The sequence below is a fragment of the Ctenopharyngodon idella genome, chromosome 5 (assembly GCF_019924925.1).
Source record: "Ctenopharyngodon idella isolate HZGC_01 chromosome 5, HZGC01, whole genome shotgun sequence".
NCBI classification, from domain to species: Eukaryota; Metazoa; Chordata; class Actinopteri; order Cypriniformes; family Xenocyprididae; genus Ctenopharyngodon; species Ctenopharyngodon idella.
In genome coordinates this window covers 17,751,081-17,777,926 of record NC_067224.1, presented here as the reverse complement: position 1 = coordinate 17,777,926, position 26,846 = coordinate 17,751,081, and the positions used below count along the sequence as shown (strand labels likewise).

The window sequence follows — 26,846 nt, the reverse complement described above, 5'->3', positions numbered from 1 at the left end:
CAATGTTAGGTCAGTGCATCCTCCCAGGCCAGCCTTGTTTGAGGAGAGTAGGCAGGGAGTCATAAACACATCTTACTCTGTTTAAACAAGATGACTTAGAGTCTCCTATTACTCGGATGAGTGCTCTCTCTCTCTCACACTCACTCTCTTTTGCCTGTTGTTACTGTTTCAGAACAAAGAATGATTCACGAATAAAGTGAGAGAAGCTTTGAAGCTATAATTTGGGAAAATTTAAGCGAATTGAATTGAACAAAGCCCATCACAGTCTAGAGGGTGTGTGGGTTATCCTAAATCTTGTCCTGCAGGAAATGTACCCTGTAAAAGAGCATTAGTTCCTCTGATGTTCTGTAGTGGATCATTTGGTGACATCTTAATACATCTTTTTTTATGAGAGTCCACGTGTTATTGAGGGAACAACTGAGAACTGGGTCCTGGACTAAAGAGACTTAAAGACACTTATTTGTATAGCTGGGTGGTCTCCCCTTCCAGGAGAAGATTGTTAAAATAGTGGTTTATCGTGTCTTGATGTATTTGTAATGAGCACACTGTAATGCTTGTGTTTTTCTTCTCTTGCTCACAAGTAGTGGGTGTCACTCGCAAACTCCATTGTCTAATGTATCTGGGATGGAGGCTCTGTTTATTTCTCTGATTCTGTTTATTGGGAGTATTTTAGCACAATTTCCAATGTCCAGTTGTTTACACTACCTTTCAAAAGTTTGGGGTCAGTAAGATTTTTAACAATTCTCTTATGATCATCAAGGCTACATATATTTGAGCAAAAATAAAGTGAAAACCATATTATTATTACAATTGGAAATAGCCATTTTCAGCAGTCTTCGTTGTCAGACGATCCTTCAGAAATCATTCTAATATGCTGATCTGGTTCTCAAGAAACATTTCCTATTATTATCAATATTGAAAACAGTTGTGCTGCTTAATATTTTTGTGGAAACTGACCTTTTTTTTCATAATATAAAGTTCAAAAGAACAGCATTTATTTGAAATAGAAATATTTTGTAACATTCTAAATGTCTTTACTGACAATATTATGCATCCTTGCTGAATAAAAAGTAGTATTTCTTTAAAAAAAAGAAAGAAATCTCCCTGACCCTAAACATTTGAACAGTGCTGTGTATGTTGTACCATTATAAATCACTTTAAAACAGCCTTTTCCAAACATCACAGAGCTCTTTCTCTTTTATCCGACTGTTGCACACCTGATCTCTACCCGCTAATGTACTGTAGTCAGTATATCAGGCTTATGTCATAGCAAATGAGCATCTCACAGCTGTGGATGAGAGGAGGGCAGAGGCGAACAAGGAAGGGCCAAGCAGAAGGAGAAATCAGCTGTCAAGTCTGTTTGGCCATTTTGACAGTGGGCCAAAAAATGAGAAGTATTTAATGATGATGTGAAGCATTGAAGTGTTTATAATTATAATGGACCTACATGCTTTCAGAAGATTTAGGATTTCACCATGGTTTCAAAAGTGCTCTAAAGGAATATTGTTAGTTTTGGTCCTGGAATTTGATTGGCTGAGTGGCATTCCATTGTAAAAGTCTTAACATTATTTACATTTTATATTATATTAACATATATCTTAATTAAAATGCTAAAACATTACAACATTAAATTGACATTATATTTTGAGTTTATTTTTTATCACAACAGAAGTATCAGAGCAACATATCAGCTTAAATTGGAGGGCCTTCGAATATTGTCTTGGAAAAAGGGAGTCTTGAAGTCAAAAAGGTTGAGAACCACTGCTCTAGATTTATTGGTTAAAGCAAGAGTAGTTATATTTTCATTGTACATTTTCAGGGTCTCAGTATGTCTTCAGTTAACTTCAGTTCTCCTTACTGCAATGAAACTCTTCTGTATAAATGAGACAGTGAAGTGACTAAGAAACGTCTCCCACCCTGTATTTACAAGCTGACTTCATTTCCCTATTAGCAGCCTTAGACCATGAGATATTTTTGAGAGGCCCTGGTTTTCCCGACTAATGTCACTTGCCCAGTACCTATCATGACATGACAGAAACACTGGGTGGTCAGTATGACCACCAACTCTCCTGTAACTCAAAAATTTCTAGTTCTACGTTTTTGATCAACCATACTGAACCTCCACAAAATCTGGCTTGAGTATGGTGTTTGTGTATGTGTCTGAGGCTGCATGGGGTCTTCTGTTTACATGGCGAGGGAATGGAAATATGTTTCTAAGCTGTCAAATTTTAAAGGACAGGATTACATGGATCAGTGAGAGAGACAAACAAACAGAGAAAACTAAGCTTGATTTAATGGAGTCAATCATCTCAGAACAAGGTTCATTTGTCTCTTGTGGGTGTGTAAGGGAGGGAGGAATAAGACATGATATTAGCTTATTTTCCCACAACTTTTTGCTATTGAATCATGATGCATTTTATGGCAGCATGTTGGAGTTTCTAAATGCTTCAGATTTAGTTTGTAGCTGAGCTGGTAGTTGAGAACTCAGACTCATAAAATCTCTGAAATCATGTTTCTTACAGTAACTGTGTACATTTTATTTTTATGTTTCCCAATATCTGATTCAATTGTTGTATATTTTAAAGTTTCATGAAATTGCTTTTGGTTACACTTTATTTTGATGGTCCACTTTAGACATTCTAGATTTGCAACTACATGTAAACCTACTCTGTATTAGTACACTGTATTATGTGGGTTTGGATTAGTAGAATAAGTTGACCTGTAGTTGTAAAGTTACTCATAATCAGTAGAATGTCTGTTAGGGGACCATCAAAATAAAGTGTTGGCAGATATTAAGCAGACAGTCTACTACTCTAATGAGAGTTAGTTGACATGTAGTTGCAAAGGTACTTATAGTTAATAGAATGTCTAAAGTGTTACCATAATTTTGACCTTCTGATTTGAAAACTTTCTCTGGTAACTTTTACTCAGATGTACAGTAATTACTCCAGACTGAGTAAAATCTGAATAAAACCAGGTTAAGTAGTCAATATCTCTAGAGTATGATTTGGACTCACAAATATGAGTTTGTGATGATTTTTAAATTCTAATCAGACCAGAGCAGAACACAAACTTTTCATAGTAGGGTTGGTTCACCCCTCCTAGTGCTGTTGCTGATGACTTCTCGGAAATAACGCATTAAATGGGCCATTGAGTATTCAATAAATCAGCAATGAGGGTGAATGACTTTAATTACATCCACAAGGCAACATACAAACATGGCTTAATTTGGGAGGGGTGCTGTTGAATGATCATTGTCTAATTTTAATTGTTTTTCCTATACACACTGGTGGTTGCTTTACGGCCTCATGGGCTTCCCCGAAAATTTCAAAAGATCAAAAATACACTGATGTCTCTGACGCATATTGAGTGTAGAAGCCTGACTTCTCTTAGTGGTGACAAAGTAAACTGAAACAGTGATATGCATTGTGGACAGCACTTGTAATTTAAAAGCACCACTGTACACAGAGTGCTTGGAGATAGGCAAACAATTAATGGAGGTCTTATTTGCCAGCTTGGGAGCAGTCGTGGCCTAATGGTTAGAGAGTCAGACTGGCAACCCAAAGGGTGCGGGTTTGATTTTCAATACCGGCAGGAAATGACTGAGGTGCCCTTGAGCAAGGCACCTAACCTCCAATCACTCACCGGGCGCCACAGCAAATGGCTGCCTACCACTCCGGGTGTGTGTGTCCACGGTTTGCAGTGTGTGTGTTCACTACTCACTACTCCTAATGTGTGTGCACTAACTTGGATGGGTTAAATGCAGAGGACAAAATCTGAGTATGGGTTACCATACTTGGCTTTCACATGTCACTTTTTTCTTTCAAGCTTTCAGCAGGAATCTCTTGAGTGAGAACAAGAGAAGTTTAAAGCTTACAGGCTTGTGAACATTGTCTGCCCAAGATGACTTTTGGAATTTTTAATGGTTCGATTCTTTCAAGTCTGCACTCGATGCATCCTCGATACCAAGGGCACATCCAGGTACTTAATGTGTTCTCTCTACTTGCATTCTTGAGTGTTGGAACTAGACTTTGACATTTAATGATGACTTAGTATGAGAACACAAGGATGCTAGATCGCTTAAGAATGCATATTGAGAAACAGCCATGGTCAGGACAATCTGCTGAAGTTCAAACTGAGCATCTGAAAAAGGGGAAAAAGTGATTTAAGTGACTTTGAACATGCCATGGTTGTTGGCGTAGGACGGGCTGGTCTGAGTATTTCAGAAACTGCTGATCTACTGGGTTTTTCATGCACAACCATCTCTAGGGTTTACAGAGAATGGTCCAAAAAAGAGAAACTATCCAGTGAGGCAGTTCTGTGGGCAAAAATGCTTTGTTGATGCCAGAGGCAGAGAAGAATGGCCAGACTGATTTGAGCTGATAGAAAGGCAGCAGTAACTCAAATAACCACTTGTTACAACTGAAGTCTACAGAAAAGCATCTCTGAAGGCACAACACGGCGAACCTTGAAGCAGATGGGCTACAGCAGCAGAAGATGACCACAGCAGGTGCTGCTCTGGCCAGCTAAGAACAGAAAACTGAGGCTACAATTCACATGGGCTAACCACAATTGGTCAGTAGAAGATTGGAAAAACGTTGCCTGGTCAGATAAGTTTCGATTTCTGCTGCGACATTCAGATGGTAGGGTCAGAATTTGAAAGCTTTGAAGCATGGATCCATGCCTTTTGTCAACAGTTCAGGCTGCTGCTGGTGGTGTAATGGTGTGGGGGATATTTTTTTTGCACACTTTGGGCCTGTTAGTACCAATTGAGCATTGTTTAAATGCCACAGCCTACATGAGTATTGTTACTGACCATGTCTATACCTTTATGAACACAGTGTACCCATCTTCTGATGTCTACTTCCAGCAGGATAACGTACCATGTCACAAAGCTCAAATCATCTCAAACTGGTTTCTTGAACATGACATTGAGTTCACTATACTCAAATGTCCTCCACAGTCACCAGATCTCAATCCAATAGTGCACCTTTGGGATGTGGTGGAATGGGAGACTGCATCATGGATGTGCAGCCGACAAATCTGCAGCAACTGCATGATTCTATCATTAAATATGGACCAAAATCTCTGAGGAATGTTTCCAGCACCTTGTTGAATATATGCCACAAATAATTAAGGCAGTTCTAAAGGCAAAAGTGGCTCCAACCTGGTACTAGCAAGGTGTATTAATAAAGTGGCCGGTGGCTGTAAAATAAATTCCCGTAAAATTTACGGTAAAAAGTGATTTTTATATAGACAACACTTTTGCCAGTTTTAATGACCTTTCAGAGAAATTTCAAATGTCACAGTCCAACCTATTTTGTTACTTTCAAGTCCAACATTTTATTCAAACTCCGAGCTCAACTTTTCCTGACTTGCCACCTACTTCACTATTGGATAAAATTCTACAGTCTCCTATTGTTCTAAGGTCAAATTGCGGCAATATATAAGATGGTTATGTCCTCAAATAATATTTTATTTGAAAGAATTAGAGGTGAATGGGTAAAGGACATAGGAATTGAAATACCTGACGAAACTTGGGATGAGGCTTTGAATAGAGTAAATGGATCAACCTCTTGTGCACGCCTAAGTCTTATACAATTTACAGTCATTCACCGTGCCTATTACACAAAATGTTTCAAAAATTTGCCCTAATGTTGATGATTTGTGTGATCGATGCAAATGTGACTTTTTTTTTTTTATATGTTTCGGGCTTGTCAAATGCTGGGTGATTATTGGACATTCATTTTTAAAACATTAAATAAGGCCTTTAACTTAGATATATAAATATGTACAGACCACAAATATGTCATAGACTTGAATTGTGTTATTGTTTATGTATTTTTATTTAATTGTTATTTTTTTTATTTATTCCTACAATGATATTGTTCATTTGTAAATGAGTATATTATTTAAAGTTTATTTACCATTTTGTATTTTTTTGATTATTTTATTTATTGTTCTTATTATTACTATTGTCATTGTTGTCTTAATATTCTATGTATTCATTATTTTGGCGGAAGGGGTTATTATGGGGAAAAAGTTATAACTTTAATTGTATGAAGCTTTCTGTTAATGCTTTGAAAAATTTTATAAATAAATGATAAAAATAATAATAATAAAATAAAAAAAAAGGTTTAGGTTTTGCGGGGCAGCACTTAGTTCACTGTCTATTTTATAGTTCAAAACCGTATAATTTAAAGGTTTATTGTAATAATTACGGTTCATAACTATTCATTTTACACAGAAAAAAAAAAAATCTGTTAAATTTACAGTAAAAACGTATTTCATTAACTGATATAATGTTAATTTACCAACCTAATAAAGTACTAATATCTTTGTAATACACTGACAACCACCAAACACAGCAGTGATGAGAGTCACATGATGAATCAAAGTTCATCACAAGCAGCTTTTCCATAAGCTGAGAAGGACAATACTAATATAGAAGGTGCACACAGTATCATTCACACAAAATTACAATGTAAAATTACATTAAATGTACCGTTAGATCTCTTACGGTTATTCACCGTATACAGAAACTTTCTGTAAACCAATTAGCATTTTTACAGTCTTTTACCATTAAAATCGCGGTAATTGTTTACAGTGTATATATTCATATACTATTCAAATCTCTTTATTATTACTTTAATATCTTTTATATTACTGTAATATTTATGAGGTGTTCTGACCCCCCCCAACATATTTGATATTTGTCATACTTTTGAGGTAATGTGAAGCTATTTCTGATTCATTTTAGGAATCAAGGTGGAACTTAATGTCCTGGAAACGTTTTCAGTGTCCTGGAAATTAGCTCCATGAGCTCAGTGAAACATCTTCATGTGAAATACTTGATGTAATGCTCAAAGTACATACACATAGCCCTGACAAAATACAACAATTGGGTCTTTGTGCAGGTTATGAATAGAAAACGTGCTTACCATGTTCTCACATTTTCAAAATTATTCATGCACAAGGATTTTAGCATGGAGTTGTCTCAATTTTTCCCCAAATTACTGGTCGCTTAGGAACAGATGAGTTTTGAACAGGTTCTCCTAAAGTCCACTCATCAGTTACACTGTGTTTTAATCGTAATTGTCGGAATGGTGCATTTCCCATAGACACGCTCGCACACAGTGGCTCCAAAACCAGTGAGTAATCGTTTTCCTTAGCCAAATTTAAGTGAATGTAATTGGTTGTCACCCCTGCATTTGTGGAATGTTAAATCAACTGCTTTTCTGGAAGGGTGTTAAAGCTTGAATTGAAGGTAACAGGCAAAATGGTGTCAGTGGAGTCACTAGGGTTATCTCGGGTCATCCTCTCTTAAATCTTAAAATGATATTACTCACAGTACAAGCTGCTGTAAATTAGCGGCGGACACTTTGGCTAACCTTTGCTTCACCCCTTCGCTCTTATTAAGGATACTTCAAAGACTTTGAAATACAGTCAAACCAAAAGTTATTCAGAGATTTTTGATATTTTTGGTATATTTTTACTAGTGGGTGCAGGACACTATAGTTCATTTATGTAAGTGAGGATAGCAAAATAAAGTAAACTGTGAAATATTATTCCCAAAAATTCTTCATACAGTGGACTACCAGTAAAACTGATAAAAATTTGGAACCAAAAATTATTCACCTGACCATGTTTTGCTTAAGTTATCTGACATAATTAAGATTCATTTTTTTTCTGACACAGTTTAACTCTGATCTTGTCATATTTTATTACCACTTTTTTAAACTATAGTGAATAAACGGTATTGATGAATGAAATGTTCAAGGTGTCTGAATAAATTTTGCTTTGACTGTGTATGGAAATATTTTTTGAATTGATTACACAAAATTGTGGCTAGAGGTTTTAGAAATAATTTGAAAAGAAGACACTACAGTAACAAAATGATGAACAGTCTTACATTATTTATTTAACTTAGTTATTATAAACAGTAAATTTAATGTGTTATTTTTTACTGTAATACAGGTTTTTGTCTTGCCCATGGGTTTAATCATTTCTATAGCTCAAGAACTTATTCTCCTGAGTCCACCCATAACAAAGAAAACCTCTTAATTACCCCTTAATTGCTTTACAGCCACATTGACAGAAGCAAACAGGACATTCCTACAAGTGTGAGATGTAAGACAGACGTGACCAGACAGAGACAGTGAACACAGGTTCACAAGTACTTGTCAATGTAAGTTACTGCAAAGAAACACTGTATGTAGTGTTGATTAGTGATGATCACTGTGTGTGAACTGCGAAAAAAGATACAGAAGACAAATGCAATGGATTGCGCTTAACAGCAGTTGAGTGGTACTACAGAGTACTGTGTCTGTAATGAAAATCAATCCACTTTCAGAGGCTATTAGTTAATATGGTTTATAATATTAAAATAGCTCTGATTATTCTCAGTGCAATTTATAATAAACCTTTATTGATAAAATTCATGTGAAAATAATAAACATTAGACATGTATAAATAGCTCCAAGAGGTAAAGGTTTGGTCGGTGTAACTTGCATTTGCATGTCAGTTTTTTTTTTAATGTATGGCTTCCCCTTCCTTTTAAATAATGTAACACTTTGACAGCTTTCTTTCTTTCTTTCTTTCTTTCTTTCTTTGCAGAATCTTGAATACATTTTGTGAGCTTTCTTTGGTGTGAGTGCAAGATAATCTTCCTTTGTTGTTGATCTCAAATAACATTACTGTATATGCAATTAAAGTGTTGTTGTAATTTTGGCATTTAAGAATACATAAATGCATTAAACAATAAATGTGTACCACATGTCATACGGAGTGGCATTTAGACATTTTTAATTTAAAGCAGGCTCAATGAAACTCCAACTCAGCTGGATCTCTGCTAACTACTCTGACATTTATTGTAAGTATATTATAGTGTATTTTAAAGTTTGGTATGGGGGCTTCTGGTAAATTAAGGCCTTTTACACCAAAAACAATAACTGTAATGATAAGTATAACCATAATATTTCAAGAATTACTAACTCTATAACAGAATAGTAAAATCCACTCTACAATTATAACACAATATTGTTGAAATCAATTTCAAAAATCAAAATCAATTTTTTTTTTTTTTTTTTTTCTCCAGCTGATGAACAGAAAAACATTGACAGCTACTCAAAATACATCAGACTTCACATTCAACATGACATTTTCATCTGTTGGTGTGAGTGCTGTAGTTATTATAGTTATTGGTATATTTTTTATTCTTGGTGTGAACAGGCCTTTACTTCTATAAATTCCAGCACTAAGGGCCTGGTGTATGCACTTAAGATCCAACATGTGCGAGATATGAAAAAAGTCAAATGTCACTTTATGATTGTTTAACGTTCAGTGGGATTATGCAATAAATACTGTTTGGTCATTGAGATTTGTTTTACCCTTACAACTCCTTGAACACTATCAACAACTAACACTCACCCTTTCTCATCTACTTTATTTTACACTCGATATCCTAACTGCTTCAGTGATTTACAGCTTTTGCGGCTACATGTGTTCGTTGTGATGTAGTTCCTGCTTTCCACAGACAGGATGGTACAAATGAACCCCTAGTCTTCTCCACCTCCCAACTTTCTACCCCCCCTTAATGTGCTTAGGAAATTGTGAATGGAGCTAACAGAGCATTACTAACAGACCTGTTCAGAATACAGAGTCAAATCTGGAACAACTGCCACACTCTGTGAATCTTGAGGAGAATGTTTAAGACAGTATCAACATAGTTGTTGTTTGTAATTATAGCAGTTGCGTTATTGTTTTTGCATTTATGCCTTAGTTGATCCAGAGACCATGTTTCCCTAACATAAGTCATGTGATTTTGTGGCATGTCTGGACACAAATAGGTGAGAGTTGTCAGGGAAAGTGACTTGTTGCTTGCTGTAACATGCATCTTGTGCTTTGTTATACCTATAACTGTCCTACATAATCACAAATGTAGCTTGGGTCCATGAGGACTGCAAAGGTTCCTTTAAAAGTATCCAGTGAATTAAAAAAAAAAAAAAAAACACTTTTTAGCTGTGGCCCTTTGATTTATCATCTGGTTTGAGCCAATATTCCACCAGGCAGATCTATCTGCAAGACCTGAGTCATTGACTAAGAATCAATGGTATGTCTGGGTGATATGACATAAAGAGAATAATTACATTCCTTTGTGTCTTGGAAAAACTGGGAGTTGCCAGTGTATAACATAAAAGTCACCTTAGATAATTAAATATCATTAACAAGTTACTATTCTGACCCAATATGGCATGTAAATACAGTTTCTTTGTTGATATATTGTAATATGAAATGAGTCTGATTACTTGGAAAGGTCATGCAAGTCCATAACTTTTGTTAGTAGGCTACTACTTATTGTAGATAGCAGTGCTTTGGGGAAATGTGCTGTAGATGCTAGGTGATTATAGGTCAAAGGTGATGGGTAGACATCCAGTTTGATCTGTCAGCGAGATGTATGGAGACTCTTTCTGAGATACAAGAGGATGACCATTTCTAGGTGTAAATGGAGGTGAGTAATGGTTAAAACACTGACCCATGTGGTGAGGGTATGGGTGAGGAACGTAAGCTTTTCCAGCTGAACATAAGATCTGTTATCTTGGAAGGAAGTAAGCCAGAAAAGCACTGACCTGGAATTGCACCTCTTGACCAGTTTAGAGATTAACTGTTTGTGGTTGGAATTATGAAGGGCCATCTGTAAAAAGTGTGATTAGTAAATATAAATGATGCAGCAATCTTCCATATTCTGTCCACTGATATAGCCCTAGTGAATATTTGTGTAGCCTAACTAACACTGTACTAAATAGGAGAAGCAAGGGTTATTCTCACACAGAGTTGCTACAAGGTCTGTACCTCAGTAATTGTTTTGAATCCAATTATGCAAATATGTTTTCTCTGGTAGTGGTTTTGCATGTTGGTTTCAAAGACCTCGTTCAAAACCATCTGAAATTAGTTTTGTGTGTGTGTGTGTGTGTGTGTGCGTGTGTGGATTTATTGATGAAAATATTATTATTTGCCATATAGCCTATCTGTTTGGTAAACAAGTGAATACATTAAAATCAATGTGAAGCAAAATGAAGGTGGATTTTAATTGAAAGGTTGAACTGTGTTCTCAGGACAATGGCGGTTTTATAAATTCACTACTTGCAATTTAATTATAAATCTAAAACAAAAAACAAAGTCCATATCAAAGTGATTTATATTAAGCGCTGTCATTTAGTGCAGCATGACCTTCCTCAAAGTTCAGCGAGTCACTTTATAACCTTTTAAACATCCGGTTGCTCTCTCTTATCACCCAGTGCTGTAAGTAGTGCGGTCTCTCCCCCGTGTGGAGGGGCAACTCTCTGTTGCAGCGCAAAAAGCGTAATATGTGATTCACCAAATAGATAAAAATTGAGATAAAATGAATACGGGAATAATTCATCGCTGGTAATAAAGTGTTATCATGGAAATAAATTATGACTTTGGAGGAACATTTGGATAAATAAACGTCGCCACTTTTCTCCTTTTATCTGACTCATTTTGAAAACTGAGGTAGCTAATTTAGGCTATCTGAGCTGATTAAACCTAACGGGAATTGTTTTCATGTTTGTTTGTTTGCTTTTTTCTTTGTTTGTTTTTACCAAGAGCCACAAAAGGAGACGGTGCAAAAGTTACATTTTATTTAAAATAAATGAATATAGCTTACAATGATGCTATATTTGAGGCGTTTTATTTGCTATAAATCAATTTCACTGCTATATCATCAAGGTAACATTCACTTAAGTGCTCTGCAGTTCGAAGCGAATATGGCAAAGTGGCACTGTCTTTTCTTTCCTATTTAGTTGTAGGCTAAATGTTCTGTTCTTTTATTGTGTGCGCGGTGTGTGTGTGTGTGTGTGTGTGTGTGTGCGCGCGCGCGCGCGCCCATGTCTAGTCAAGTTGGGGCACCTGTGACGCGCGTCACTTTCCCCGCACCTCCCTTCTGCCTGGTGTCCACTCACTTTTTCGGGTGGGAAGTGAGCCCCTCCTCTGAATCCCTGACGAAGTTATTTAGGGTGTAAAATGGATTTGAATTTGCTGTTAGCGTTCACATTTTGTGTCCGGACCACAACAAGCAACATACGGTCCAAGAAGGAGATCGGACTTTTTTTTAAGACTGATATAAGGACACGTATTAAGGTTTCATGTGGACTCACTGTAAACTGGGATTTAGTAACATTTATTTTCGTTTGGAATTATAACTTTCAGGAAAGGTACAGTATTTCATTCTTCCTTTTATATTTCTCTGTAACCTATGTTAATTTATGATGGTGTCGTCAGTCAGTGATTTAGTCATAATTGCTAAATTTCTGCAGTCGCTTTATGCATGATAGGCTAATATGGTTACATTTAAATCAGAAAATAATTTAAATTAATATATGTGATTAACTATTTTTTCAACATTCTGATTATTATTATTATCTTAATTTAGTTTTTGTCAATTTATTATTATTATTAATATTATTTTTACAAAAAGTGGATAAAATAAATACGTCGCACGAAAGTAGGCTACTTAAATTTCCCATGACCTCACTCAGCGTAGGATCCAAGAGTAGAATTAGCTATCCAAAGAGAACCAATGAACTGAAATAGTAGCACCAAAGACTTGTTAACCATCCTTCTCATCTCTGATGCTGACCGTATAGGCTACTACATCATTGGGCGTGACTAATAGGTTCCAGCTCCGTTAAGTCTAGGCCAAGACAGTTCTGAATCTTTATTCCCAGATATAGTAGCCTTTGATTATTAGACATTAATCGAATTATTACAGAGTGAGAAACAGATGCGGTATAAGAGCGCAGACATTTAGCGAGTGCGTGAATGAAGTGATTGCCTCTGATCTCAATCGAGTTTTTGGATGACATTGAGAATTGTAATGCATAAATGGGTCAGTTTCTTTATAAAAATCAGTGTAGCTACGATTTAGTCTAATAAGGATTATTTTGCCACCGTGCCTGTTTCATTTTTTTTTTTTTTTTTAAGAATTTGGTTTTCCATATTGTAGTAAAGGGCACTTTGTGTTCGTGCACTGTAACATTTTTTCCATCCATTTTTGTCACCATTTCTGTAATTTCTACTCGATTTTATGAGATTTCAGTAATTAAATTGAGAGTGATCTAAAATGTGATGACCTCATTGCTGCACGTTTTTACCACTTTAATTTTTATCCTTAAACGTTGAGGCGGCAGTTAAACTTAGCCTACCTGTGCAATTTTAAGCAGCTGACTTTTTCCATACTGTATGAGGTCAAACGAAAGGAAAACGAACAAATGCATGAAGTCAGTACCTAGCCTATATGAAGAAACAATAAAACAAATCTTAATTTTCACGTAGCCTAGGCCACATGTCGTCTTTTAACTTTCACAGTAGTTATATTTTGATTATAGCTCTAATCTAAGAAAGGCACATAAGTTTGGGGCTTTTTTACGTTACTTTTAATTCTCGTGAGCCCCACATTTGTAGTGGTGCGGTGGCAAAAGTTTGTTCCTCACCCCCCGCAGGGGATTATAGCAACTGAATACTCAATTCCGCCACCCACCCTCTGAGAGGAAACACTCTATGACCACCACATCGCCTCAGTCAGATGAGTAAAGCCGTTCAGCATATGTGAGTCTTAATAGATAGCAAATGTCTCAGTCATTCAGCTCAGTTTACAGCTAGATTTGAATTGACATATCAAATCAATGATTCGATGATTCTTCTTTTCACCTCCAAGACAGGAAGATGTTGCTAAATATAAGACACATATTGTGGTTGATCTGCATATACCAAACAACGACTGGACCTGGTAAGCTTTTCATGTTTTTTTTAAGATAATATTTTGAAAGTATTCATCTGGTAATATATCTCTACATGCTCAGGAGTTTCTGACCGTAAAAGTGGAAATTTGATTTATTCATACTTGACTGGCGTTTGCATGTGTCTAAATGAAAATGGGTATGTTTTTCAGTTTTGTGCTGTTTTTAGGGGCTAGTTTGATTTTATTTCTTGCAACAAAGATCAACTTAATTGTAAAATTAATTTAAATGCATCTCCCTAATTGGTCAAATTGTTGTGGAGCAGACCTTAACCCCACATTCCCACAAACTGTTGTCCCCCAGCTGCCACTAATGGTTTACTTCCAGGCACCTATACCTTTTAATTAGGAACTTCTTGTAGTCTGGTGCAAACAGATGGCTTGACTTCATCTCTCTGAGAGACCATGCTCACACACGGTGGTGTGCTACCCTCAGGGGTTATCCCACCTGTCCAAAGCATTTCCCACATTGTTGGTCTGAGTATATGCTGATTTTCTGACAGTTATGATCCTTTCAACGTCCCCCGTTCAAGGTTATCTGTTCTTCTACAGGAAAATAGTTTCTGGTACACTCACCCTTAGGCTTCACAGAGGCAGTAAAATAATTCTCTGCTCAATTATCATAAACACAGTGAGGCATGATTTCCTGTGCTTTGCAATGGATGCAGCTGTGTGTATATATGTCTCATGCCTTTCATTTCTCTCAGTCTCTGGCACATTATTGGTGATGCGTCCTGTCAGCGGCTTGTTGTCCGGGAAAGTGACCCTTCCCTGTTACTTCTCCATCATGCCCACTGCTGGACCTAGAAACAGAAATGCTTCAGGAACAGATTACCTGCGCATCAAATGGACCAAAATTGAAGGGGGTGTGGAGTCGACTGTTCTTGTCACCCAAAATGGCGTCATTAAGATTGGTTCGGGGTACAGGAGCCGTGTATCTGTGCAAAGTCACCCGGAAGACATTGGCGATGCTTCTCTAACTATGGTGAAACTTCGGGCAAGTGATGCTGGAACATACCGCTGTGAAGTAATGTTTGGGATTGAGGACACGCAAGACACAGTCAGTTTAAATGTTGATGGTAAGATTTGTCTCGCTTTCTCTCAGATTTGTCTCGTCTTTTTAGAGACACCATTGTTGTATCTGAAGCACATATGCTGTCAATATGGGAAATTCCTTAAAGCTAATTGATCAATGACAGTCATGACCAAAGTAAATTATAGATAAATTAAAGTTCAGTCTGTTAAGTTGAACTGTTAATGGGAGAAAACCCGCAAGCACATACTATCTAAATTGTTGAGGGTTGTTTTGGACCCTCCCAGATTACAGTTACAGTGTAAAAAGTCAAATGCACTCCAAAACTTTAACTTTGCCTCTCTTAATGTCTTCCCTCTGCTTGGATATGCTGTGATGCTGAAAGACATCTTGTATGGGATGATTTATGCACAGGCCATGTGAAAGGATGGGATGGGTCAACCCTGAACTGCTTTGGCTCTAGAATTGCAGCACCACCCTGCTCTCGGCAAAGACACACTGCCATTTTAATTAGATCCATTACTCATTTAATTTGAATTTGTTTCAAAGCGACAATTATGGGGGTGGATGGAATGTCCCCTCGTTCAAATGAATGTCCCAACACTGCTTGCTTTATTAATTTGTTTATAAGCAACTTGCAGACGTCTTCAGGACAAAAGCAGTTTGCATTAGTCTTCATGTTTATGGTGGTCACTGACAACAATGACAGTAATACAATATGACCCTTTTTAATGAAACTGTTAATGGATGGAATGGTCTTTGTTAGGACATGTTCATTTTTGTTTGTTTTATTTGTTCTTTTGAACAGGCGTGGTGTTTCACTACAGGTCAAAGTTCAGCAGATACATTCTGAACTATGCACAAGCTGTGCAGACCTGCAGCGACGTTGGAGCCACCATTGCTACAGCAGAACAGCTGAGAGCTGCTTATGAGGATGGATTTGACCAGTGTGATGCTGGCTGGATTGCAGATCAAACAGTGAGGTTAGAAGCAACACACACACAAACGATCTGCACTTTTATATCCTCTACTGGCAATCTCAGTAATAAGTTCTAAACAATATGTCAGCATGTTGATGTAAAAAGGAAATTGCAAAAGCTAAACAAATGATAATTTTGTACTATTTTTTAGTTGTGAGAAACTTTTCTTTCTGTGTGGATTGTTTCTGTCTGTAGATATCCAATCACTAGACCAAGGCCTGGCTGCTTTGGAAATCTGCCTGGAAAACCTGGTGTCAGGTCATATGGCAAACGCAGGCCCACAGAGACCTTTGACGTGTTCTGCTACGTGGATAAGCTTGAGGGTATGAGTTTAGTATTCTTGTTATTTCTTACAACTTTACTCATTCAATGGTAAGATTTTCAAGAAATAATAATAATAATAAAAAAAACAACTTGTTGACAAGGCCAACAGTCCTGTGGTATGTGAAAGAGCAGCAGTTTATCTGTTATATTTGCTCTATGCTGACATATTTAATGTGGTTTTAAACTGTGGTTATGGCCAAAAAATGAATATCAACCATATTGGCAGTGAATATCTGTGGTATTAAACATTGAAGTGGAAGCTTTCAATATTTCTGCTGCCACAGAAGAGAAGTTTAAGCTCCCCTATTTTAAAGCAAATCTGAGTTTCTTTTCAATTCCAAGTTCAATGTGAACACAAACTTCTTTTGCCGTATGTATATCGGCTTATCGGAACATCCTGTCAGTAGTTTTAGTTGATAGTTTACATGATAGTTTTCTTTTAAAAATAAGTAGTTTCTAGTTACTGATAATGATGAGAAGTTGTCTGTAGAGAATTCTAGATTCTAAAACCCTGAGTGGCGGAAAAAATAACGAACGCAACGAATGAGGAATAAAATTGTTTTCTCATATCTTGTCAAGAGAATTCTTAATACTAAGTGCTATATCCAGCTCAGTGTTGTGACAAAGTCATGAAAAACAACTAACATCACAAACAGCAAATGGAAAATAGATTCATGAAATGAACACCCTGTTATATGTGGTGTTTAATATGTCTCATTCTCCCATGAAAGAAGATTTGGGAATGTCTTTACTGTTCTGCTGTAAATTACTTAGACGTCATTATAAACCTCAGTTCTAGCTTTTGACAGCAACACCCAAGACTGGGCAAAAACAACTTCCCCTCATTTTTATTTTCACTAGATTTTTTCTTTTCTGAAAGCTGTTTTATTAATTTGTGTTTGTCATATCATTTAGGGTATTCCTTCTCCTCCCAGATTCAAGATCTGGGTTTTGATTAATTGACTGCCACTTTGAAATTTACTCATTAGCAAGACTTTAATAATTATGATTATTGCTTCTTAACATGTAAGCTGTGTTTATGACAAACTCAAAATGCAGTTAATTTCAGATATAATAATACTAAATGTTTCTTGTGTGTTTTTAATTCAGGTAACGTTTACTTTGCACCCACAATGCGTAAGATGACCTTTGCTGAGGCCAAGGCGGAGTGTGAAAGCATGAATGCAGAGCTGGCCTCACCTGGTCAACTCCACGCTGCCTGGAGACAGGGCCTCGACCGATGCGATTATGGATGGCTTTCTGACGGCAGTGCCCGCCACCCTGTCTCCGTAGCCAGAAGTCAGTGTGGAGGTGGTCTGCTGGGTGTCCGCACCATGTACCGCTACCGAAACCAAACAGGCTTCCCGGATCCCAATATGAAGCTAGGAGCATACTGTTTCAAAGGTAAAGACTTTTCACTGAGCTCATGAAGTGTTTATGGTGTAATAAACGAACACCTGGATGATTGCGAGAACGGCCACTTTACCAGCTGCTTTGACGTCATTTCTCTCAGCATGCGTCTTATGAAGCCCTCACCCCATTACACACGTAAACTTGAGCTCCAGACTTACTGCGAATGCCTCTTAAGGGCAGTAAATCAAAGCAGAATATTAGTTAGAGTGCACCACTTTTTGTTAATTGAGGTTCTTTTAAGTTGAGACACCGAGTATGGAAAAGTTTACATGAGAGTAGCTCATTCTCCAGTGATTCACTGACCTCACTCTGCTGCATTCTGGGTTGCCGCCCGTTTCTAAGGAAACCAAACTGGGCTTGGTTAACAAGAGGGTTTAAACATTCAGAGGTCCGTTATGCCACTGTAGTGCTTCATGGCTAAAATGGCAGATGCTTGTCAGACTTTGCTTTGTGGTGTTCTAGGTACTGAGACTTCAGAAAGACCTGATGTTCTCTTTGGCTCAGATGACTTCATAAAAACAATATTATGCAACCAGGGGCATCGTTCTCAAAAGATAAAAAGCACAGAGACACGTCAAAGTCAAGTTAGTCTACAGTCGAGAACTAGTCTAACAGCCCAGAGCAGCTATTTCCATGCTAAATAATATACTGGTATATACTGGATATACTGGTATCATGGTATGACCGTTATTATTTTTTATTTTTATTATTATTATTTTTTTTTTATTTTGCAGCCAATACTGGATATTTAAATTGTAATATTTAAATTTAAATTTTCCCTGTTTTTACATTTCAATGTTCTTTCCTGTCATCTAATGCTAACATAAAGTTAATCTTTAAAAACACTAATAATTTAATAACACTAGTAAATGTAAATCTCAAAATGAATATCCATTTTTTTTATATTGTGCATTATCTTTTGATGGCTAATTTCACTTGTAGCATTTAAAACCATTTTATTGTCAGCGATCGGTTATCAACCTTAACATGAAAATAATCATTTTAGCAGTATTGGCCAGAATTTTTAAAAATAGTGCATCCGTAATATCAGCTTGCTAAAAAAAAGGAAGGAAGGGATGTCTCTGGAAGGTAGGGATTCCTTTCTTAAAGTTGCCATTAAAGGGATAGTTCACCCAAAAATGAAAATTCTGTCATCATTTACTGACCCTCAAGTTGTTCCAAACCTGTATGAATTTCTTCCTTCTGCTGAACACAAAAGAGGATATTTTGAAGAATGTCTGTAACCAAAAAGTTGAGCCACATTGACTTCCATAGTACTTTTTCCCCCCATACCATGGAAGTCAACAGGGCCAATCAACTGTTTGGTTACCCATATTCTTCAAAATATTGTTTGTGTTCAGCAGAATCTTCAAAATATCTTCTTTTGTGTTCAGCAGAAGGAAGAAATTCATACAGGTTTGGAACAACTTGAGGGTCAGTAAATGATGACAGAATTTTCATTTTTGGGTGAACTATCCCTTTAATTTTTATCTGAGCCATTTGTCAAAGAAAATTTTGTTGCATAATACGGAGCTAATACCTTTTTCTGTAATTCAGATGCACAGTACAGATCTACAGCCATCAACTAACATGAAAAAGTGCTTAGGTTTTACTTGCTTCTTTTTTTTTTCTGCCTCTTTCCGCTGTCAGACTTTCTTGTCTTCCTGTCATTTGCACCGGCACTTATCTGAACAGACATGCAGATAAAGAAGAGCGCTACTACCAGAGCTCTAAAATCAGTGGGTCTCGCTAACCCCTGACCTGGGGGGTTTATCTTTTCAACTGAGGCTAATTTAGACAACCTACCCCCTGCCAGGCAGGGCACTCACCCAGAATGACAGCCACTGACTGCTGTGATAAGTAATGGACCTGGGGTTCACCCTAAACCTCGACACCGTGACCTCTGTGTTTGTTTGGTCTGTTTCAACTCTGTCAAGCCTCTCTGATCCATGTGGCATTGAGAGCTGTTCAAGTGTTTTCTCTTACATGATGGGTTTTGTTCTCATGTTCGTTTGCCCTGTGATGACTAATGTTTGATATAGTGACAGATGTGCATAAAATCACATGAGCTAATCAGGCTGGATTAGCATGACACATGTTAGGATGTTTTTGCCCCTCACCACACCTCGCAACATCCCACAAACCGTCAGACAATGCATCACATGAATGACAGGAATTTTTCTTAAGGGAAAAGTACCTCATGGATGACATCAGAATGAATAAAAAGAGCCTGTAGATAATAGAGAACATCTGGAGCCTTGGCTGCTAGCCTGTTGTATTTGAAGATGACACTTTTTGGTGAACACAGGGTAATTAAAGGCTTAAGAGCATGTAAGCTGTTTGTGTGAGTGAAATTCAATTTGCAAAATAATTGTTAGGTTGTTGGAACCATTCTGACACCCTTCATATAAAAGAATTTCCCTGAATAGTTCAAAGACAAGTTAATCTGAGTTAATCTGGAATCTGATGTGCTATTTTCGTCAACCTTCACATATTTAAATTCAGGTATTGCATACAATGACACGTTTAAAGAGCTGTCTGTACCTAGAAAGCTTTGTAAAAATGACCCAATTTTTCCTCTTCTGTGGAGTGAAGGTGAAAATCACTTTCAGATTGCAACAATTTAAAAAGCTGTATAAGTGTTTTAACAATTGTTAGAAATATAGGCCTCTCGGGGACTCTGACGACGGAATAATCAAATCATGCCTTGTTTCAGCAATACTGGGATGATGTTTCATAATATTTTTATTATAATAATCATACAACCAAGCATAATGTCCCAAGAAAAAGTACAAGCTGCTGTGAAACTGAAAGATTCCCATAGCAGAGATCTGTCTGGAGTTCCTGTTTACAATATTTTAAATTTTACAGTGGCGAAAAAGTAGATACTTAAAGGATTAGATCACTTTAAAATGAAAATTACCACAAGCTTTACTTACGCTCAAGCTATTCTAGGTGTATATGAATTTCTTCTTTCAGATGAACACAATCAGAGTTATATTAATGAAAGTTTTGGGTAATTTTCATTGGGTAATTAAGTACACTTAACATTTTCAGAATGCCATTCTGTATATCAAACCATAGTAACAATCTGACAACAAAAAGTAAAGTGGTAATAATTATGTTTCTATAACCAAAAAGAATCAGATTATATGGCTACAAGGTAATAATTTTATTTGAAATAGTTTTTTTTAACAATGTAAATACCTTTACTGTTATTTTTGATTCATTTAAAGGATTAGTTCACTTCAGAATTCAGATTTCCTGATAATTTACTCAACGCCATGTCATCTAAGATGTTTATGTCTTTCTTTCTTCAGTCGAAAAGAAATTAAGGTTTTTGAGGATTATTCTCAGTATAGTGGACTTCAATGGCTACCAACGGGTTGAAGGTCCAAATTGCACTTTCATTGCAGCTTCAAAGGGCTCTACATGATCCCAGCCGAGGAATAAGGGTCTTATCTAGCGAAACGATCAGTCGTTTTCTAAAAAAAATAAAAATTTGTATACTTTTTAACCACAAATGCTCGTCTTGCCCATTACGTAATCACGTTAGAAAGGTAATGTATGTGGAATTAATGCGGTAGGGCGAAAAACTCATTTTCTCCTCCAACTTTAAAATCATCCGACATCGTTTTTTTCCTTCCTTTTTTTTTTTTTGTAAAGGCTGTTTGACTTAGTCTTTGCACATTCGCTTTGTAAACACTTGCTTGTGACCTTGCTTGTGCACGTGACCTTTCCATCGTGATTACGTAATGCGTGGCGCATCGCAGAGCTAGTGCAAGACGAGCATTTGTGGTTAAAAAAGTATATCATTTTTATGTTTTTTTTGAAAATGACAGATCGTTTCGCTAGATAAGACCCTTATTCCTCGGCTGGGATCATACAGAGGCCTTTGAAGCTGCATTTAAACTGCAATTTGGACCTTCAACCCGTTGGTAGCCGTTGAAGTCCACTATATGGAGAAATCTTGGAATGTTTTACTCAAAAACCTTAATTTCTTTTCGACTGAAGAAAGAAAGACATAAACGTCTTGGATGACATGGGGGTGAGTAACTTATCAGGAAATTTTAATTCTGAAGTGAACTAATCCTTTAATGCATCCTTCATGAATAAAAAGATTTATTTCTTTCCAAAAAAGTTTGAAAGGTAGTGCATTTTGATTGTGTATTTTTATGTTTTAAAGTATTTTGATTAAATGCACTCTTCTGCTCATGTTTGAGTGACATGTCTATAATACAAAATATCAAAATATTGGGTAAATATTGTGACGTTTTTTCTTTTTTTTTTTTTTCTTGCCCTATAGGCCCCTCTATACTTTTATTCAACCAGTCCTCCTGGGTGGATGTTACAATCCAGAGTGGTACAACTATGGAGCCCAAGACTGCATTCTTTGCCACAGAGACCACCAGAGGCCAGACTTCTGAAGCCAGTCCCTCTCATGCATCACAGGCCACCTCTGATGATGACCTGTCTCCTACTGATGCCCCTTCTATGTTTTCTACAAGCATGGCACCACCAAAGACAAGCCACGTCCCTGACAGACTAGAATCCGTCAACACACCATATGCAGCAGCAGTCAGTGTGAAATCTGAGGAAAGCTTACCCACAACAAAACTTCCAGATTTTGATATTAGTGATTTTGGCACTGAGAAGGCTGATGATGAAGCAAAAGTTCGTGGAGATGTGGTCCGTGAAGAACATACTACCGCAGCTCCCACAGCCACGGAAGAAGCAATGGAGGAACTAGAGGATAAGAGTATCATTGAAGTGAGGACCGTTCTACCTGATGTTTTACTTTCAGCCTCACTAAGCACAAAACCGATGTTTGCAGTTGGGAAAACAGAGGAATCTATCCTGGTTGATATTACAACAGACAAGAGTTTTATAACAGTTTTAGAACCAGAGGCCTCTTTAGTAACATTAGCAAACACTGTAGAATCTGGACACAAAAGTGAATCGACTTCACTTAGCGAATCCATTACCGAAAGTGATCATGATAAATTCCCAACCCAGAATCTGACTCACTCAGCTAGTGAGACCAGTACTGGTAAGGACGAAGCTGAATCACAGTCATCCTTCTCATTGGCAACAGAGGCCACTTTTCTTGAGAGTGCTAAGTCTACTGTTTTCTCTGAGTATGAAGATGAGACTGGTGTTGGTGTTGTTATGGCAGACCCTCTACCTCTGTCTACACAAAGATCCACCAGCTCAGAACCTGAACTTTCAGAGACCTCCAGTGGAGTTACCATCACTGATTCTACAGTTACATCCACGGTTTTTATGCAAAGCTCACAACCTAGAGAAACATCTACAGGAACCTCCAAATCTACACAAAAAGTGTCTCAAACATTCACCAGCTATTCAGAAGGCGAAATTGTTGAATTGACTGACCATGTAACAAAGTCACCAAGTTTTACTACACCTAGTTCAGCCACAGTTGCTGCTGGAACAGCGATAACAACACCTTCACTTACTGACCATGAAACATCACATGAAGAAGCTGCTTCAGGTCCTTCAGAGGCACCCAAGGAGACACTAACAGAGGCCATGCACACCACCACTGATTCTGATGACCTAGGTATGATTTCTTTGCTTTTCTTTCTCTGTGGTTTTCACATGCTTTCTAAAAGTGGCTTGAAATGGTCTTTCCATTTCATTGATCATGTTTAAAAAAGAGATGTGCAAGGCAGGGCTGCCTTGTTTCCAGAACTATCTAACTATGACTATATTAGCATCCACACCAATGGACAATAAAGTTCTGTGTATTATATGCACACGCTGCACTTATGCTGTCTAGTGCTTTAAATGCTCAAGCTTTTTAAAGTCAGGTAGATTCTGATTGGCTACCAATGATTTTATCATTCATCAGCTGGAAAAAAAAAGATCATTGATTCCAACAATACCATTCCTCTGTGTTGTTATCTCTATAGCTGGGTTGTGGACTTCCCTAGTCTTATAGAATTAATGATTATTAAATCTTCATAATTATTGTTATAGTTATCATCCTTGGTGTGGCCCTTAACAATGCTGTCCAGGGTCCTAAAAAGTTTGAAAATATATATAGAGAGGCATTTAGCAGTACCCAAAATCCCTAATTTTGTCAAGCTCCGAGTACTTGGCACTTCCTTGGCACTATCAAAACATGCTGGGATGAATTTAAAATTGAGCAATTTTGAAGCTCAAGGGCAGAAACCATTACCTACACTACACCACTGGTGAAGCATAAGTTGGTGGGTCTGATCTGTTAATGACAGACTGTTTGCCTCCATTTGGCATGTTTTCAGTACAGTTGATGTGGATCCATTTAGTTTAGAGAGCTGTTTATTAGGGTATGCCCTAGCAAATCTGTTCTCCCAGCAATTTCTGTCAGTGACTGCAGGCTTGGCAGAACGAGGCTTTGGACCCTTACCATCATAAACATAGAGTTCTGTTAGGGCACTGATGTCTGGACACTACAACATGGCTGATGTCATCTCTACAGCAGAGTCTCATCTGTATAGAGTCGGCTAAGTAAGTGGTAGTAAAGAGAATGTGAGCATTTCATTCTTCTGTTGGCCTACTTGTTTGCTTGTAAGACATAAGCATAAGACCAAAGGAAAGCATGGGTGTAATAATGATATATTACACATTTTATGTCAAAATGTTTTGACACAAAGATTAAACTAATGAGTTCAGGACATTACCCAGGATGCTTAGACCAGTGAGGTAATGATTTAGGTACAAAAGCACATTTGTGCTTGCTTTCAGCCCTACGCACTGCTCTCCTATTTGAGCATGCTCCAGCTTGTTTTAACAGATGCATAAAATGATGCTGGGAACTTTGAGTTTGACCATTCCCCTGTGTCTAAAAGTTTGGCTATAGGCAAACGAATGAGAAAGTTTTTTTCTGTCGGTCCAGACTCCTGTTGGCTTAACCAGGTGTCTGCAGACATTAACCTCTATCCCTGCAGGTGTTCCCAACATCAGCTACTAATCTGGAAAGTTTGGCTTGTGGGAAATATTGGTCCTTTTCCAACCTTGAAATGTATATCAGTAGCTGTGTGGAATGTTTAACTGATATGACCAATGTTCCTGTAAGATGAAATGGTAGATCTGGTTGATATGTAGGGCTTTAGTTTGTGGCAGCCAGTCATGTTTACTAAGTCAAGAAGGAACCGGATGTCTGTCTTTCTCTGTGCTCTGATGACAGTCACAACAAGGACATTTTGTGAACAGGATCAGTTGTTGTGAGGTCTGTTAGTGTGCATGCAAAGAAATGGTCAATTGTGTTGTTGGTTGTAAGGATCCAGTATAGGGCTGCACGATACTGGGAAAATATGCGATATTGTTGTTGAGTATTGCGATAACGATATTTCTTGCGATACTCTGAAACGCATCCGATTTCTTTCCCAATTGATAACGTTCACTTAAGACATAAACGACTGTATACTCACCAAGACAGACATTTTGACATAACAGTGTGTGTTTTTTAACGTTTGTGTGCAATAAGGCGCGAAAGAGAACTAAAGGCATCGCACGCTGTCAGAGAGGCGCCTTGTGCGTGTGCTTCGGGTGTGTGTGTCAGACAGTAGACAGCGCAAGACGGCAAGGAGTTGCGGTTAATAACTCTTTTTAACGGCACATAAGTAACAATCGCGTGCCTAGTCTATTCACCGCTATATGCGTTGACCTAAAACTTTGACTTTTCGCAACGTTTTGTAGTAGCCTATTAAAATCATTCATATATCGCATGCCATTGCGATATGCATATCGCGATATGTACATTTGCAATATTTCGATAATTTCGATATATCGTGCAGCCCTAATCCAGTATATAACTTAGGTAGTATATAAGCCTTATATATATATATATATATATATATAAGCCTTTTGGTTTGATGATAATAGATTACCTGTGTTGAATTTCAATTCAGCTTCCTTTCAGTTCATATTCAAAATCACGAATTGAAAGAGAGATCCAAACAGAAAAGGGCCAATGAATTTAATCTCATGTTTCTTTGATTTTTCTCCCTGTTTTTTTTAACAGTTAATCAAAGCCTGATCCATTTTGGAGAACAACGTCCTCATATTCCCCAGTTGATAGAGATTCCTGAGATACCTGATGATCGGGAGACTGTTGTGTCAAGTGGGGATTTTTTGTCCTCTCCAGACATGTCTATGACCCCAACAGTCAGCTTCATAAACGGCAAGCTTGAAGTGACACTTCATCCTAAAGATGTGGCAGAAGAAGTTAGAGGAGACACATTTGGAAGTGATTCCCTTGGAGAAAAAAACTTAAGTGAACAAACGGAAACAACATTTGAATTTGATAGCTCATTAGTGGAGGCTGGCAGAACACCACATGAATCACTGGTGTCAGGATCTTCAATGGTGTCCCCCTTGTTTTTCACAACCCTTGATCCAGACATTGATTATGGTCTAGGAGGAATAGTAGTAGAATCAACTCCACCATCACCTCCCATAGCAATTAGTGAAGAGGAGATGCTAATATCTGAAGGAACTGTCATTCCAAGCATTTCACCCTCCATCACTGAAAAACAACCTTTTGCAAAAGCAGTACACCCAACAGTATCAACAAATATTCCTTTGGATCATGATGACACATCTGACACAACAGAAACAACCACTGTGCCCAGTACATCAGATGCTGAGATCAGAAGAGATGAGACAACTGAGGCACATAAAAAATATGTTTCCTCTCTTGACTCTACTAAAACTAGCACAGTACATATATTTACACCATTGAGTACTAGGGAGTCAACAGAAAAAACATTCACAAGTCAAGATATTACATCACAAAAATCAACAGCAAGTGTGAAAGAGGTATTACATCCCAGCTCAACCGATGCTGAGGCTACAAGAGACCAGACAATTGAAGCACAAAGTAGAGAACCTTTTTCCTCTCTTGACTTTACTGTAACTAGTACCACACATACATTTACATCAAGCACTGGGTACTTAACGGGACCAACAGTCATAAGTAAAGATATTACATCAAATAGAGCAACAACCACAGAGACTGCGACTGAGGACAAGGAGCTGTCAGCAAAACCATCTGAGTCCACCGTCATTGATGTTTCAGAGTTTCTGTTCTCTTCAACAAAGACAGAATATATAGATGAAAAAACACATGAAACCACAACAATTTCACAGAAGACAACTGCCAAAGAAGCTCTTACACAATCAAGTTTTTTTTCAAGCTTGCCGTTAGCAGAGTCTGAAGCATCAGGAGATGACACCTCTGAAATGATTAGCAAAGATTTCACAACCAGTTTCT

The 26,846-nt window shown here is 37.5% G+C and overlaps 2 protein-coding genes across 2 annotated transcripts in view; one reads left to right on the top strand and one right to left on the bottom strand.

Moving 5' to 3' along the window:
• The window catches only part of poc5 (POC5 centriolar protein homolog (Chlamydomonas)), a 703,663-nt gene that overhangs the window by 270,315 nt on the left and 406,502 nt on the right, over positions 1-26,846 (bottom strand). The gene's annotated exons all lie outside the window — the stretch shown is intronic.
• vcana (versican a) overlaps positions 13,619-26,846 on the top strand; it is a 36,907-nt gene continuing 23,679 nt past the window's right edge. Inside the window, exons 1-5 of the mRNA XM_051893428.1 lie at positions 13,619-13,807; positions 14,524-14,895; positions 15,658-15,832; positions 16,025-16,152; positions 17,264-17,557. Coding sequence (XP_051749388.1) covers positions 13,744-13,807; positions 14,524-14,895; positions 15,658-15,832; positions 16,025-16,152; positions 17,264-17,557 — 1,033 coding nt within the window. The 5' untranslated portion in view covers positions 13,619-13,743. The remainder of the gene's footprint in view (positions 13,808-14,523; positions 14,896-15,657; positions 15,833-16,024; positions 16,153-17,263; positions 17,558-26,846) is intronic.